This window comes from Podarcis filfolensis, assembly GCF_964270895.1.
Source record: "Podarcis filfolensis genome assembly, chromosome: 1".
Classification (NCBI taxonomy): domain Eukaryota; kingdom Metazoa; phylum Chordata; class Lepidosauria; order Squamata; family Lacertidae; genus Podarcis; species Podarcis filfolensis.
In genome coordinates, this window is record NC_139604.1 from 30,149,150 (window position 1) to 30,164,589 (window position 15,440).

The 15,440-nt window shown below is 42.8% G+C and overlaps 1 protein-coding gene across 8 annotated transcripts in view; it reads right to left on the bottom strand.

Annotated features, from left to right (window-relative positions):
* SLC4A10 (solute carrier family 4 member 10) overlaps positions 1–15,440 on the bottom strand; it is a 159,023-nt gene that overhangs the window by 52,315 nt on the left and 91,268 nt on the right. For 3 of the 8 annotated variants that reach the window (XM_083577103.1, XM_083577100.1, XM_083577102.1), the window contains 3 exons: positions 8,652–8,840; positions 4,691–4,782; positions 2,094–2,192 (listed from right to left, as the gene is read on the bottom strand). In XM_083577103.1, coding sequence (XP_083433229.1) covers positions 2,094–2,192; positions 4,691–4,782; positions 8,652–8,840 — 380 coding nt within the window. The remainder of the gene's footprint in view (positions 1–2,093; positions 2,193–4,690; positions 4,783–8,651; positions 8,841–15,440) is intronic. The other 5 variants (XM_083577107.1, XM_083577104.1, XM_083577106.1 and 2 more) reach the window with 3 other exon arrangements.

A 15,440-nucleotide genomic window follows, 5' to 3' on the forward strand; every position in this document is an offset into this window, starting at 1 on the left:
ATGTGTTTGTGCTGTGTCATGTAATTGATTATGTGGAGCGGGGCTTACCTGGGGACACCCCCCCAATATTTTATTCAAGCTGGCACCCCTGACTATGTGCATGTATATACGATGCATTTCTTCATAGACACACACAGCATGCGCACAAGCTCCTCAATTTCCACTGATCGAAATTTCACCAGTCCAAAAAGCACAGGGCCTTAAGGAAGCATGCAGAAGCAGGCAAATGCATTCTTTATTTTGTGCTTTTGTGCATAGCTGCTTCTGGGGAGGTAGTCAGCTGCTACTGCCCGAGGTGTGCACCATGGGGGAAAGCAGGAAGGACAGTGCGGAAAGAGAATGTGGGTGCATGCAGACCGGAAGGACATTTTTCCTGACAATTTTTCATGTCCTTTGCCATGTCTGCTGGCAACTTTCCATAAAGGAGAATATGGCGCACACACACACACACAAGAATTGAATCTGCAGCACCTCCGGCAATTGCAAAAATAATTGGCCAGCAAATGAAGCAATCCCTTGAGAACCCACCCTTGATTACCACATTAATGTTTCCTCAAACATCAATGGAGGCTTATGGTAAGTTATGAGGTATTTGTGACACTTCATTTACAGAGGGAAGGGGGTTTCCATAAAGCATAATGAATCAACAGTGGCCATTAGGCTTTATGACCAGCAAGTGTATTTTTATTTTTTTTTATTATTATTATTATTATTATTATTATTATTATTATTATTACTGCTGCTGCTGCTGCTATTACTACTGCATTTATTGTTTGCTTTCTACAAAAATGTCTCTGACATTAATATTAAAGTACGGCTTCAAGTGAAATATATGGGAGGCTTGCTGAAGTGCAACTGGGGAAATAAGATGGTGCAGTGAGGAAGAGCTTCTAGCAGGTAAACCTTTGACAGCTAAGATCCTATGCTAAATGAAAGAGACACAAGGCAGCAAGTACCATCTATGTCTGTCTGATGCTTGCTGCAAATACAAGCTCCCAGAAAGGTGATGGCTTTGCTTCTCCTACGACCCTCCCGCTGCAGTGAGGTAAGTCATGATTTGGCTTAGCGCATCATCTGTGTTGGTCACCTTCAGGCAAACTGTGAACCCAAGAACAAAGCTTGGTTACAGCCCATGGTTTGCCTAAGGGCGAGTCAAACCATGATCCCTGGTTTGGACGCACTAAGGCAAACAATGGCTTAGCTCGTGGCAGCGCAGCAGCAGGGGGATGGAGCACAGGAGCAATCTCCTTTCTAGTATAAATGTTCACATGTTTGAGCTAACCCACAGCTCGTCTTAGCGTGACATTTGAAGCGGGTCAGAGTGTGACTAACCCCATAACCTCCATGGCCGAATGGAGATTTGAGCCTGGATCCAACATTCTTCTCACTGCACAATATTGGCTCGTGAAATGAATGTTCATGAAACCTGAAATTTAAATAAAGGGCTGTTTGCTACCCTCAATGTCCCACGTTTTGTAGTCCCCACATACATAGTTGTGGTATGCCTGCATGCTGAAAATCTGAGTTTTGTCAATACTCTCGAGGAGAAAGGAAGGCAATATCCTTTTTGCATGTCTGTCCAGTGGCCAATATGTTTGATGGAGGCTCCCCGGAGTCTAAATATCTCTAAATATCTTCCAGAGCGTCTATGACTTTCCTTTTTTTAAATTCGCTTTTAATTAGGGTCTCTCATACCTCAAACACTCTTACCTGTGAGTAAGCCCCACTGTACTCAATGGTACTTACTTCTGAGCAGGCATGTATAGGCTTGAACTGGAAGGTAATATTTAGTGAGGTTCTCTTTGGGAATCTTGCAGAATTTTCTATATGTTTGTCTGGATTTATTTGTTTGTTTTGCTCCCCGCCCCACAACCGCATTTGAATGTTCTATATATGTGGGAGCTTATCCTCAGCCTTCAGAGCAGTTGAAGGGTTGTGGGGTATTTGCTTTTTTAAAAAATGTGAATGTTGTGTACAAAATCTGTGCTTTTGCCAACTGCAGTGACGTAGCATGGTTTTGAACCCAGTACGGACATTTAGAAATAGACTCTGATTGCAATCACCGTAGAAAGATAGCCAGAGTAGGTCCTCACCTCTCTCTCTCTCTCTTCCTGATGAAGGTGTCCTTTTTCATGTCTTTGTTTCATCCCAAATAGACTACTGTTATGCCCTTTTTGTTGGTCTCCTAGTCCCTGCACGCACAATTAACAGACTTCAGCTGGTACAAAAAGCTGCTTCTCATATTCTGTCTGGCACCAGATGGAGCAAGCACATAACTAGTTTCTGGCTCGGTTACACTGACTGGATGTCACATTCAACAACGGATTCAAAGCACTGCTCGCATCAATTCCCTTAGAAGAGAATCATGGTTGGAAAAAAATATCCTGCTACCAGACTGCGTTCACCCCAAGCTATGGTCAACTGAGGCCAACCAGTGTGGCTGTAGCTGTCAAACCTATATCTCATGCAAATGTGCTTTCAGGGCACCTTTGTAGTGAAAACTGTCCACTCCAAAAAGACATGGCAAGGGTTCTCAATCAGGCAAGCACTAGGTCTCCACTTTTTTCCCACTGGTGCTCTTTCAACAGCCAATGCTGTGATGCATTCATTGCAGTAAGCAACAAAATATCACGGCATGGCGCAGGAGCTAGGATTTAGCTTGCGGTCTAAAACCTGGCTGTGATTTTGCAATCACCTGGCTTGTAGGCAAGCAGGCTAAGAAATCAAGATTGTAGTCTGATGCACAGATCTTCCAGAAAAAAACCAAATGTAATCCAGAATCCATTTTACTCCAGAGCTGTGTACCAAAGGCAAAGTGATTGCCCCAGCATAAGTGGTAACAGATTAGGACTAAAATAAAACTACAGAGGATTCCTCGCCATCACACACAATTTAACAACATGGGACTGGCTTCAACAGCCACTCTTGCCTCTGAAAATGCAACATCTGAACTTCGGTTTAGCCAAGACAAAAAATGGAGGGGGGGCGTGGCTATGATTGTAAAGGTAAAGGGACCCCTGACCATTAGGTCCAGTCGTGACCAACTCTCGGGTTGTGGCGCTCATCTCACTTTATTGGCTGAGGGAGCCAGCGTACAGCTTCCGGGTCATGTGGCCAGCATGACTAAGCCGCTTCTAGCGAACCAGAGCAGCGCACGGAAACACCGTTTACCTTCCCACCGGAGCGGTACCTATTTATCTACTTAACTTTGACATGCTTTCGAACTGCTAGGTGGGCAGGAGCAGGGACTGAGCAACGGGAGCTCACCCTGTCACGGGGATTCGAACCGCCGACTTCTGATCGGCAAGTCCTAGGCTCTGTGGTTTAACCCACAGCGCCACCCGTGTCCCTGGCTATGATTGTAGGGCAGTACAAATGTTCATATAAATTTCAGCATTGAAATAATGAATCAGATAGTCCTGGGGGCAGCCAGAAAATGTGGCTCTCTAAACCAGGAATGGGGAACTGGATCCAGCTGGTGGGCCAGATCCTTACCTCTCCCGCCACTTGGTGGACAATCCCCTGCCAATCACCCAATGTCACAGTGATGTCAGGTGACCCACTTTTACATGATGGTGTGCACAGAAGTCCCTGTGCAGCCCTATGCAAGCCCCAAAGATCAGCTGAGAGGTAAAATGCTGAGATCTGCAGGGGCTGCCAACTGATGGCACCTGCACACTCCTTTTCACCCAACGGTGTCTTTTACCTGCCCCACATTTGGCAGCAGGGTGTGGGGCAGGTGGGTGAGCCAAATGGCAAGACCTGGTGGACCTTTCTAGACCTGCAGACTGGAGTTTCTAAACAAATAATCCCATTGTGATGGATTCCATTTTCTTTCATTGGCTAGCTAGTCCTGGACACTCTAAGGAGTGGGCTTCATCCCAAGAAAGAACTGGCAGAAGCCACTTTTGAAGGTAAGGAACATAGGAATCTGCCTTATACCATTAGGCCATTAGGCCACCTAGATTGTTATTGTCTATGCTGACTTGCAATGGCTGTGCAGGATTTGAGACAGAGGTCTTTCCCAGCCCTCCATGGAGATGCCAAGGATTGAACCTGAGACCTTCTATGTGGAAAGCTACATGTTCTACCAGAGCTACAGGCCACTCAATAACAACAGGGCAGCCAATGAGAAGAAAGTGGAAGTCTAGTGCAAGAACCTTGACCAAAGAGCCCCGAGGATTCCACTGGTACAAGACTAGTTGGATCTTTAGCTCTTGGAAATGTAGGGCTGCTTTCATTGTCTATTACTTCTGGGGTTGCAGGCAAATGCAGGCATCTGGACGATGCAGCAGAAAGATGTTCCGAGTCTCTCTCTTGGAGCAAGACACAAGCATTGCTCTTTTCCCCTGTTCCATTGTCAGAGATGCGACTGGCCTGAGAGAATTCCCTTGTTGCTGATTTCTCACGGGCCCTTGAAAAATCTTCAAACTCAGACACTAAACAGTCTCTTCTAAAGTTTCATGATGTCTTCACAGTGGTATGGAATGAAATGACCCAACATTTTCAAGGGGAAAAAATGGTTTACTTTACATTATTAAACATCCCCCCCCTTTTATTCTAAGTAAAATATGTGTGGTATGAAACAATGACCGGCAACAACTCATAACACTGAGATGAGGCATGCTTTATTGAACACACCTAAACTACATCCTTACCATCCAAAGATTCGAGACGGTAAAAGTCTTACCTTGCTGAAATCAACGCTGCTGTTTTCTCTGCTCACGTCATTTTTTGTTTCAATGCTGGCTGGTGCAGACTGTGGGGAAACAAGCTGACCTGCTGGAAAAAATTGTTATTACAGAATACTAACAATTATCTGTATTATTATAATAAAAATGAAAGAGGTGTTTAAGGGTATCACATATGCTTCATATTCTAGGCATGTGAAACATGGACTCAAAAGGCGAATGCCTTTTCCCCATACCATGTTCTCAACCCAAATTGCTTGTAGGAGCAGAGCAATACATATTTCCCCACTATCCCAAACGTTTTCAAAACAATGTGGACCAACTGAGATAATCCAGCTGTACATTGTTATCAGGGCATCTAGCTGGCCACTGTCAGAGGGCATACTTTGAGGCCTCTGAAATTATTTACAGATCCTGCAGACCAATGCTATGCATGTTTCGTTGGAAAAGAAGGCTCCACTGTGATCGATGGAGTTTACACCCTAATAAGTGGGTTTGGGATTGCAGCCTTAAACTGTTTAATAGCCATGCTTTCTCCCCCCAAGGACTCTGGGAAGTGTAGTTCTGTGAGGGTACATGCAGGGCTGTCTTCAACAACTTGGTGGCCTCCCATATAATATGAACTAAAAGCCAGCATAACTGCAGGGTTGCAAACAGGTGGAAACTGCACCCCAAAACATCCAGAGGGCACCAGGTTGCCGAAGCCTGGAGTAAGCCCTAACCAAACTATAATGCCCAGGAACCTTTGGAAGAAACCATGATAGTTCAATTGATATAAAACGGATGCAAGTTTATACAGTGTTAAGATACAAGATTTATTGTACGAACCACCCTGCATTTTTATTCAACCTAAATGTGTTTTTTAAAAAAGAACATAAAAATAAATCATACCAACACAACAGTGATTTCTACCATCTGGACAGAAATGTGTTAAGACTCTGTATGTCTCTCTCGTTTGTGTATATAAAAAAGAGTCCAACTAAGCTGGAATAGCTATTAATAACATTCTGGCAGAAACCCTGAAGATCAAGTGATTGACTAGATTAACAATGAAAAACATCATGCTGGAAGAAACGGATGTGAAAACATGAATGAACATTTGAATTGGCCTAAAGCTCATGCAAGATAGTTTTGTAGTACACTACCTCTGAACCTTCAAGGAGCTTAGAGAACCCAAAGGTTAGAAGATGAGGGAGGTAGAGAGATGAGATGAGCCTGTTAGAAGACAGATACAACAAAGACAGACCAAAATAAAGAAACGTGAAGATGACTGACACAACAGCAGAGTTTAGATAACATACAGTTAGTTATTCATGGGCGCAAACAAGAACATAGGGAGAAGAAAGGGTTCATTATGAGGTGAAGGTGATCAAGAGATACGTGACCTTTATTTCAAGATACTGAACTGCAAGTATTTTTTTTTAAAAAGAACAAAAGCAGTAAAATAGAAAAGGATGAATGTACAAGGGGGTGGGGGGGAGGGAAATAGGCAGCTAAAGACTCACTACACTGAGAGGAGAGATGCCAGACTTGATCAGATGTTGCAAACATGAAATGGCCTTAAACACTGAAGGAATGCAGGACAGCAATCTTAAACAGAGATTCTAGATAGATAACATGTGACTGTTGAGTTCTAAGAAGAGATCTGCTGGAGCTGGAGCCACACAAGATGTCCTGAAAACCCTAAATGTGTGGATAGGGTGGACCATGGTTACTCGGTACCACTCTGCACATGCTCAATGGCACATTATTACTTCAGCTATTCATCAACTATTGAACACAGTTTCTGGGAATGAATTCTCATAAGCTTTTGGCCCATTTAAAGTCAGTGTCCTAGCACAAATCCCATTTCTTTCACTGGTATATGTTCTAGCTCAGCACTTTGTGGAGACTGGACTGCAAGACTACTATTTGTGGTGACTGATACAAAATTGAAAATATGAATCCCAAAGAAAGAAAGACTAAATGGCTAAAACATTACAAATAAATAAAATAAACAAAAGATGACCAATATAAGAAATTGAGATCCTCAAAACGAGCAAGACTTGAGATCATGAAACATCACCTCCTAAACCTAAGTTATGTACTGCTTATTATATATATTGGCTGTGGCCATTTATTTGAGGATGCCTCATGGTCTCAAACATTAGCAAGGCTTTTAGGCTTCTTTGCAAACAAAACTACACTAGGTTTTTTAAATGCTTCCTAAAATGGAATAAATCTAACTAATTCTCACTGAGGCTGTCAAACTGTATCAAACTTGCAGCACTTCATATTGCAGGGAGCGGCTCACAAGATTCCCCCAATATAATAATAATAAAAAAAATCAAGCACGTCAAGAAAAAAAATCTAGACTAGAACACTAGAACGTTTCTCCTTTATATCTAGTTTTCTGTGTGCAGGAATTTTTTTATATGGAAGAGAACTGAATCATGTAAGCCCCATACCAGCAGTCCAAAATAGCATAGTTCAGACAAAGGCATAGCACTTCAGTATAAGTAAGTTTTTAAGCAATCAGCAGTTGATAATATGTAAGCATGGCACCATGGCAAGCTTCAGCATTTTGGGAAAAGCATCAACTGAAGCCCAGAGTCCTTTCACTTTAAAGAAGGGTCATACCTGCTTCTATTTCTGAATGCAATCTAAGAATCGGTGCTTTACATTGCTGGAAGCTTCAAAAATGTCCTCCCAGGAAAATGCCCTCCCAGATCCAGACTTTTGCTGTCTAAATTCATTCATATAGTGCCCTAGCCAGTCTGCCCTGCCCATTACTTGTAACACTTCCTACATGTGCTTAATTTTTCAGAGAATCTTTTAAAAAAATATAAAAAAAATTTGTTGTATCATTGGAAATAATTAGCCTTAATGAGTAGGAATTTGAAACATCAATGGAATCATCTCTTGACTTGTGTTATAATTTGCAATTGCACTGAAGCCTAATCACATACTTTATGAAGGCTTGATGTATCCTTACGGAACACAGAATATGAATATACAGTACCTGTTTTGATCTTACTCACACACCATTGCCACTGTCAAAAAGAATCTTAGGTATAACTATATCAGCTTTAAGTAGTCTGCAAACTATACCTTCAGGCATTTCAGCTGCAATCCTGAAACAGCTTACCTGGAGTTGACTGATATCAGCTTGACTGAGGACTTTGTCTTATGGCACAAGGACAGGCCTACTTACTTACAAAGTCTCTTAATTGAAGAGTCTCTTGAAGACAATACAATTAGGTTTTCCCTAGTCTGAAAATGCCACCCTTTCTGATCTCAGAGGCTTGATGTGCCAACTTTTTATCGATTGGGAAATGGCGTAACTGCAGCCATGCCTGCATAACACCACGAAACCTTTGTTTGACTTCCTACTGCAAATACCTTCTCCGCTGCATATTACAAAACATGAAATGGCTTACAATTGAAATCAATGAAGCTATCAAGTATTTGTGGCTACAGTATATATGCCAAAACAACAGGGGGGGAGGGGGAAAAACCTAGTGTAAAAACAGAATCTAATTCAACTGAAAATTGAGAAACTAATTAAACTAGAGCACATCCCTGAACACCTGGCATAAACAGAAGGACTGCACAAGCTGCCCTGCTGGCCTTTCAGTCTGCTTACCAGGTTGGCAAACTCTATCCAGAAACTCTTCTGTAATTCCTGGGACACTGCCAAAGAAGTCCTATTCCCATATCTCATAGTGTTAGCTTTCCAAAGTGAATGGACCACAGCCTGCTCTCACTATGATCAGAAAGGAAAAAACTAAAGAGAAGAATGCTCTCTAATGTGATAGGTTATACAGGTGTTGCAGTGATGTTGTGCCAGTGACACAGGAAGAGGCAGTAGTTTAAGGCCAAGTGCTTTCAGGTTTGAAGGTGTGCAATACATGTGTTTCATTTGACAAATATCTTGCAAGAGCTGCCAGTAATTATTACTGAAATAACATGACACTTTACCATTTTTGTCCATGGAATGAGGTTCAGACTGTTTCTTGCCAATATCAGCAAAGGACCTGACTATTGGGATCCTATTGCTTAGCTTCTTCTGATTCTGATGGTGGTGCTGTTTGAGCAGAGCTTCGTGCACCCTGTGGCGAACATCTTCACTGAGCTGTCCTGAGCCTACTTGTTGATCAAGAATCATGTCTGAAAATATAAAAGGCAAATGATCTAATGACACCAGGAGCTAGGATCACAAGGAGTCAAATAGCAACAACAACAAAAGGAGAACTAGCAAACATCACTGAGGAATTCCCGGTTCAGAAATCCAACAAAATATTTGGGCCATTGCATGTTGCCCCATAATAGCACAATGTTTTCTGGGTGAGATAGACTAACTCCCAAATCTGTCATTCTTAACGAACCCAGGAAAGTTTGCTGTATATGTTGATTAACAGGTAACCAAATATGAACATGCCTTCGGCTTTCTCATAGATTGCCCTGCAATGCACAGATGTGTGCATTTATTCTCCAACTCTTCTCCTTTCACCCCTTCCCACCAACACCCTTGGCTATTCCTAGGGCTTGGAACGTGATGCCATAAAGTTCTGCATACATAATTTTAACAGGAGACGAAAAACCCAGTCCAAATAAAAAGTCTTCGCACGCCTCTGGAAACTGCTCATGCTTGGATGAGAGCAGCTGGCTTCCAGGAAGCTGGTCTTCATAGTTATGCAACACTCACTTGCTGTCAACATTTTGTTCACTGATGAAACGCCACAAAGTGGCTTTTCTGATGGTGGAGCTATGTATCCAGTGGACAGCATGGGTCTTAGAATTTTGCTCTCCAAACAGCTGCAAAGCAGTGGGATTAAGGGAATGATCTGAAGCAGAGAAGTGATGAGAGGAAATCGGGCACACCACATCACTCACCACTTCCTCCCCAGCTGGTGGGATTCTGGGTGCGTTTTTCTTCCATCATAGCCAAAGGCAGGAAGGGGGTTCAAGGGGGAAATTGGATTGGGGAAGGATAAAGTGCCCCCCTCTCATCTCCTCATTTTAAACCTTGCCCACCTACTCTGCTTTGCAACTGGGTCCTTGTTCCTCTAATCTCCATCAAATATTCAGATGAGCTACAGAAGAAGCAGCTTTCAACATCTCCTGCTCAACAGAGTTTTCTATGAAATCCAAATGTACATTGGCCAGGGGTGAACTTTGCTGGTCCACAATACCAGTGACCATATAAATATTGCAAGAGAAACACAGTGGCAATTTCAGTGCCACTTAGGGAAATGGTCTTTTGGGTTTTGAAAGGACTAGGAACTCAAGACCACGGTGGGTATTTCTCAATCGTACGTCAACGCCATGGTCAGACGTGTACCCACTGCAGTGTTTAAAATCTGCTCTCTCTCTCTTTAAAACCAGAAGCTTTTAAAACAGGAATTCTCAGATTACTAACAAGAGCTCATCTGAGCTCAACGAAACACATTAGGGGGCTGTGAGCACCCTGCTGGCTGTGTATCATCAATCTCAGACTTAGTGCGCATGTAAAATTCAGGGATAGATAGATAATCGGCTTGGAACCCAAATACTTGAAGGAACCTCTTCCCCTCCTCAGCCTGCCCATGCCCTCAGAACCTCAGAGGAGCATCTTCTCTGCATTGGGAGAAGCTTGCTCTGCAGTGAGTGATACAGGATAGAACCTTCTCCCAAGTGCTCCCCCCCCCCTTTGATTGGTGCTGATGCTGCTATCATTTAAGCACCACTTTCAGACTTGATTTATTTGCCCAAGCTTTTTAAGCTGTGTGAGCTGATTACTTGTTTAATCTGCTCCGTTTGTTTTAGCTGCATTGCATGCATTGTGTTTTATTATTGGGCCGGTTGTTTTTATTTTGCATTCTCTAACCCTCCCAGGCATCCGCAGCGATGGCATAGAGGTTGTTAATATTTGTAAGTAATGAATAAGTAAAAGGCATAATGTGTACAGAGGAAGTTCCGTAATAATAAAGTTAATATACTAGAATCGAGGTGGGGCAGCAGGGAGGAGAGACTGAGGATGGAGGCTACTCAGTATTAAGATGCTGTCCTGTTGAGCTTCTAGAGATCTGGGAGGAGGAAAGCAGGCTTTCCACTGGCAATTAAGGCTTAAAAGTCAAAAGCAAGTTTCTCACTAAAGCAAGCTAACTGAGCAGCAAGTGTTTTAGCATATTCATTAGGAGAAGCCATGCCACTCAAAACTTCTGACACCATGAATGTTGAGTCATGAACTCTTTTGCTCGTGAGCTTTTCTTTCTCTCTGCAACCCCCACATCTCCCAGTAAGCTCTCGTCATGAACCAAGAAGAGCACACAGATACACAATTAAGGTGTCAAAAACAGGCAGGATTAGTCAAACTTGTGATCATCTTCAAGATTAAGGTGTGGATTTCTGCAGACGGAAAGTCTTGCACAGAGTTCCAACTCCTACAGAGGCACTGGCTTTCCCCATGCAGATACCCACACTCAATGCACAATCGAATTGGGCACTATTGAAGATGCCACCCATTCCACATTTATAGGAACTCAACTGTTTAGTGTGGCAGCACCTGCACTTTGGAACTCCCTGCCACTGTACTCTTTTCGGTGTCTGCTAAAAACATTCCTGTATAGACAAAGCCTACCCAGATGCTTCAAAAGTTGAGGTAATTTTTCATCTGTTTTAGCATTTTAACTTCTGTATGTTTTAAAGCAGGGTTGTATTTTTCTCTCTCTTGATTTTACTGTTTTATTTGTAGAAACTGTTTTGGGTTGTTGTTGCTGTTGACAATCAAGTAGTGTATAAATTTTATGAAATAAACAAATAACAATGCATGGACACAGGGCTGAGCTGGGACATTTTGTTGCTGTGGATGCAGCTTTTAAGGGGCGGGGGACATCAGCATCGACAGCAAGGTGTAGATGGAACATACAGCGTACTTCTTGGTAAAAAAAAAATACTCTTTGCTAGTAAAAGCAAAATGTGGTGGGACTCAAGTAACGCTCAGGAAGGTAACAAACAAAAGTGTAGACATTTCTTATGGCCAAACAACAAGTGGAATGTATCCATGCCAATATTAAGAAAAGGTTGCTAAGAGACGCAGAATTAACCTAAGAAGCTGTATAAAGGTTTGGATTTCAGGGCGTACCCAGCACAGCAGCCTGGAAGCTGTTTAGCAAAAAATGAAAAATGGGTTAATGAGTGGAAAAGTGCATGGGAGGTAGGGTCAAAGGATTTGGGGGACCAGGGGACGGGGGAAAGAAAGCGCTCAATGGAAATATTATTCTACCAGTCGTTTTATGCAAACACACACACACACATACTTTATATCAGACTGCCATAAAAAGTCATTTATTTATTTATTTATTTGAGAAAGCACATACATTATTTTGTTTAGACCATTGGTATGAAAAATTGAAAACAGGACTCTTACAAACTGAAAATGCAAGACTTTTAAAAATTTGTGATCCGTTCTACTTTATAGAATGTTATTACTGTTTTCTTACTGTTTTATGTGCAATGCTTAAGGGTGAGGGAGTTTTTATTAACAGGTTATTATCATCATTATTATTATTAAAAACTATTTTATTTGATAAGAAATAGCTTGTGGTGTCCTTGTAAGCCGTGCGATCTCAAAATGGTCATGAAGTCATTTCCAAACATAATGTAATGGAAATCCTAGTGTCTGTGTGTCATACCGACAAGAATGTAGGATGGAGTCTTTCACCAATAAAGAAAACAAAAGTAAAAATGCACCACACTGCATCTTACATTGGTCCTCGATTCACATATAGGAGAGGACCACTTCCGCAATCTCCCCCCTCCATCTGCAGCACCTGTAGCCTATCCAGCACCATTGCCAAATGACCAAATTTAGGAGTAGCACAGTCGGTTGCAGAGGAAAAGGGGGAGATGGGAAGTCCCTTATCAATGAATGTGAGCATTGTTTCATTCCCAGAAGGGTGAATGAATGAGTGGCTCCTGTGAGAACAGGATGCTGAAATAGATGGACCAGTGGCTTGGGACTCAGCTATACAGCCCCAAATACAGTGGTACCTCCGGTTGCAGATGTGATCCATTCTGGAGGTCCGGCCGGATCCCGAGGTTTTTGCAACCGGAGGACCGCTTCTGTGCATGGCAAAACCCGGCAACATACTTCCAGGTTTGCCGCTTTCACATCCCAAAGTTTACGTAACTGGAGGTACTACTGCATGGGTAGGCAAACTAAGGCAGAGGGGCCTGATCCGGCCCAATCGTTTTCTAAATCCGGCCCACAGACGGTCTGGGAATCAGCGTGTTTTTACATGAGTACAATGTGTCCTTTTATTTAAAACGCATCTCTGGGTTATTTGTGGGGCAAAGGAATTCATTCATTCCCCCCCCCCAAAAAAAATACAGTCCAGCCCCCCACAAGGTCTGAGGGACAGTGGACCAGCCCCCTGCTGAAAAAGTTTGCTGACCCCTGTACTACTGTATAACGCTTTAAGTGCATTACACAAATGTGACACTAGATGGCACTGGTGAGCTAACGGCAAATTCCACAATTGTTAAAAAACTTATTTTTAAAAAGCATTTTCACAGCCTTTTTTTTAACATATGTGTTGATTCTGCCTTGGTCCTCTTATGTTTTTAGAAAGGAAAATCAGAATCTAAGCGGCTCAGCTAAAGTAAATATAGGGTGACATCTAATTGTGATATCCCATTTGTGCAACTGACTTCTGCTTGTGGAAATGGGACTTGCCTTTCATACCCTTCCCCTGCAGCCTGCTTTCCCTAAAATTGCTCTACAGCAGTGGCTTTCAACCAGTGTGCTGTGGCACCCTGGGGTGCCTTGAATGATGGTCAGGGGTGCCACTGGCAACACTAGCCTCTGTCTCTCTTTCCCTCCCTCCCTCCTCTGATGCCCTCTCGCATCAATGCCTTCCAAAGGCTTGTGAGGCAGCAGCCCTGGCTACAAGCTCCCCAGGCAAACGGTGCCTCTGGGGATGGCCAGGGGAAAGGAGAGGAAGGGAGGCTGAGGGAACACTCCACAAAGAAAGGTGTTTGAAAAGGTGTGAGGGGCTACCGGCTTTGCAGGCAAGGGGGTGACATAACTGGGCTTCTGAGGCTTGGAGCACGTTTCCCCACAGGGGAGCTGCAGAAAGAATGTACAGTGGTACCTTGGGTTACATACGCTTCAGGTTACATACGCTTCAGGTTACAGACTCTGCTAACCCAGAAATAGTATCTCAGGTTAAGAACTTTCATTCAGGATGAGAACAGAAATCGGGCTCCGGTGGTGCGGCAGCAGCAGGAGGCCCCATTAGCTAAAGTGGTGCTTCAGGTTAAGAACAGTTTCAGGTTAAGAACAGACCTCCAGAACGAATTAAGTACTTAACCTGAGGTACCACTGTAGTTGGTCAAGGGAGCCTTGAACTCAAAAAGGCTGAAAACCTCTGCTCTAGAAGGTTAGGGGGCTCTGCAGTGCAGATTGGGAGGCTGTAGCAATGGGCAAGAAAGGGAAATCCCACTTCATCCACTGGAATGACTTATAAGGCTGAATGTGTGCAATACGACTGGATATTTGCCCAAAAGAACACAAAAAGAAAGTATGCAGCCCACAACTTTACCTGTCTACCCCTGTAAGCTACAGTGGGATAAAAAAACACACGTTTGATTCCAGCTAGAAAAATGGCATATTGTAAAACCCAAGAGCCATTTCACTGGCTGCATTCAAACCAAATGACAATTTTAGAATGCATCCGAAGGAAGTAGATGAAAATATCAATGAGAGCATTTCCATCTGCCAATTTGAACTGAAATAGTCGGGAGGATAATAATGTGAAATAGCTGTTTAAGGTCAAGAAGTCATATCTGGTGTGCTGGTCAAGTGCTGCGGACTACGGCTGAGTTCTCATTGTGTAAAGAAGGCAATTTGGGACCTTGAAGTAGGAAACTGGGTACCTGAGAAGTACAAGAATACATAGGAACAACAAATGTGATATGAAAAGAGTGTTGGCTGTAGTTATGGGAATCGAGAGCAGCCAACTTTAGGAAGCAGAAGTGGGGTCTGTGACCCTCCACACCATCTTTAAACCAGCTCTCTAATAAAATTAGTGTACTGTATTGTATTGTATTGTATTGTATTGTATTGTATTGTGGTTCATATATTGCCTAATTAAAGAGAAAACCCTCCAAACGGTCTACGTAAGAGTATAAAATATTAACTTAAAGATCAGTGATAAAAACACACCTTAAAAACAGCACACATAATCAAAATACCAATATATAGGTAAGACCAACACTTGTAAAAGCAAACATACATAACACAGTTACATGAGCAGGCTTGCGTAAACAAAAAAGTTTTTAGCAAGCATCGGAAACAATATAGCAAAGCTGCCTGCTTTATATTAATAGGCAGGGAGTTCTAGAATACTTTTTTTTTCAGAAGTAAAAAAAATAGTTGCTGATCCAAGGTTTAAAGGAGTGCCTTCATCACATGTAAAAGAGGACAGAGAAATTAAGAAGCTATGGGAGAAAAACAGGAAAGTACGACATACATCCATTGCAAAATAATCTCAATATTTTTATCAGGATAATCCTGTACAGGTTTAGGTAAAGGTAAAGGGACCCCTGACCATTAGGTCCAGTCGTGACCGACTCTGGGGTTGGGGCGCTCATCTCGCTTTATTGGCCAAGGGAGCCGGCGTACAGCTTCCAGGTCATGTGGCCAGCATGACTAAGCCTCTTCTGGCGAACCAGAGCACTGCACGGTAACGCCATTTACCTTCCTATCAGAGCGGTACCTATTTA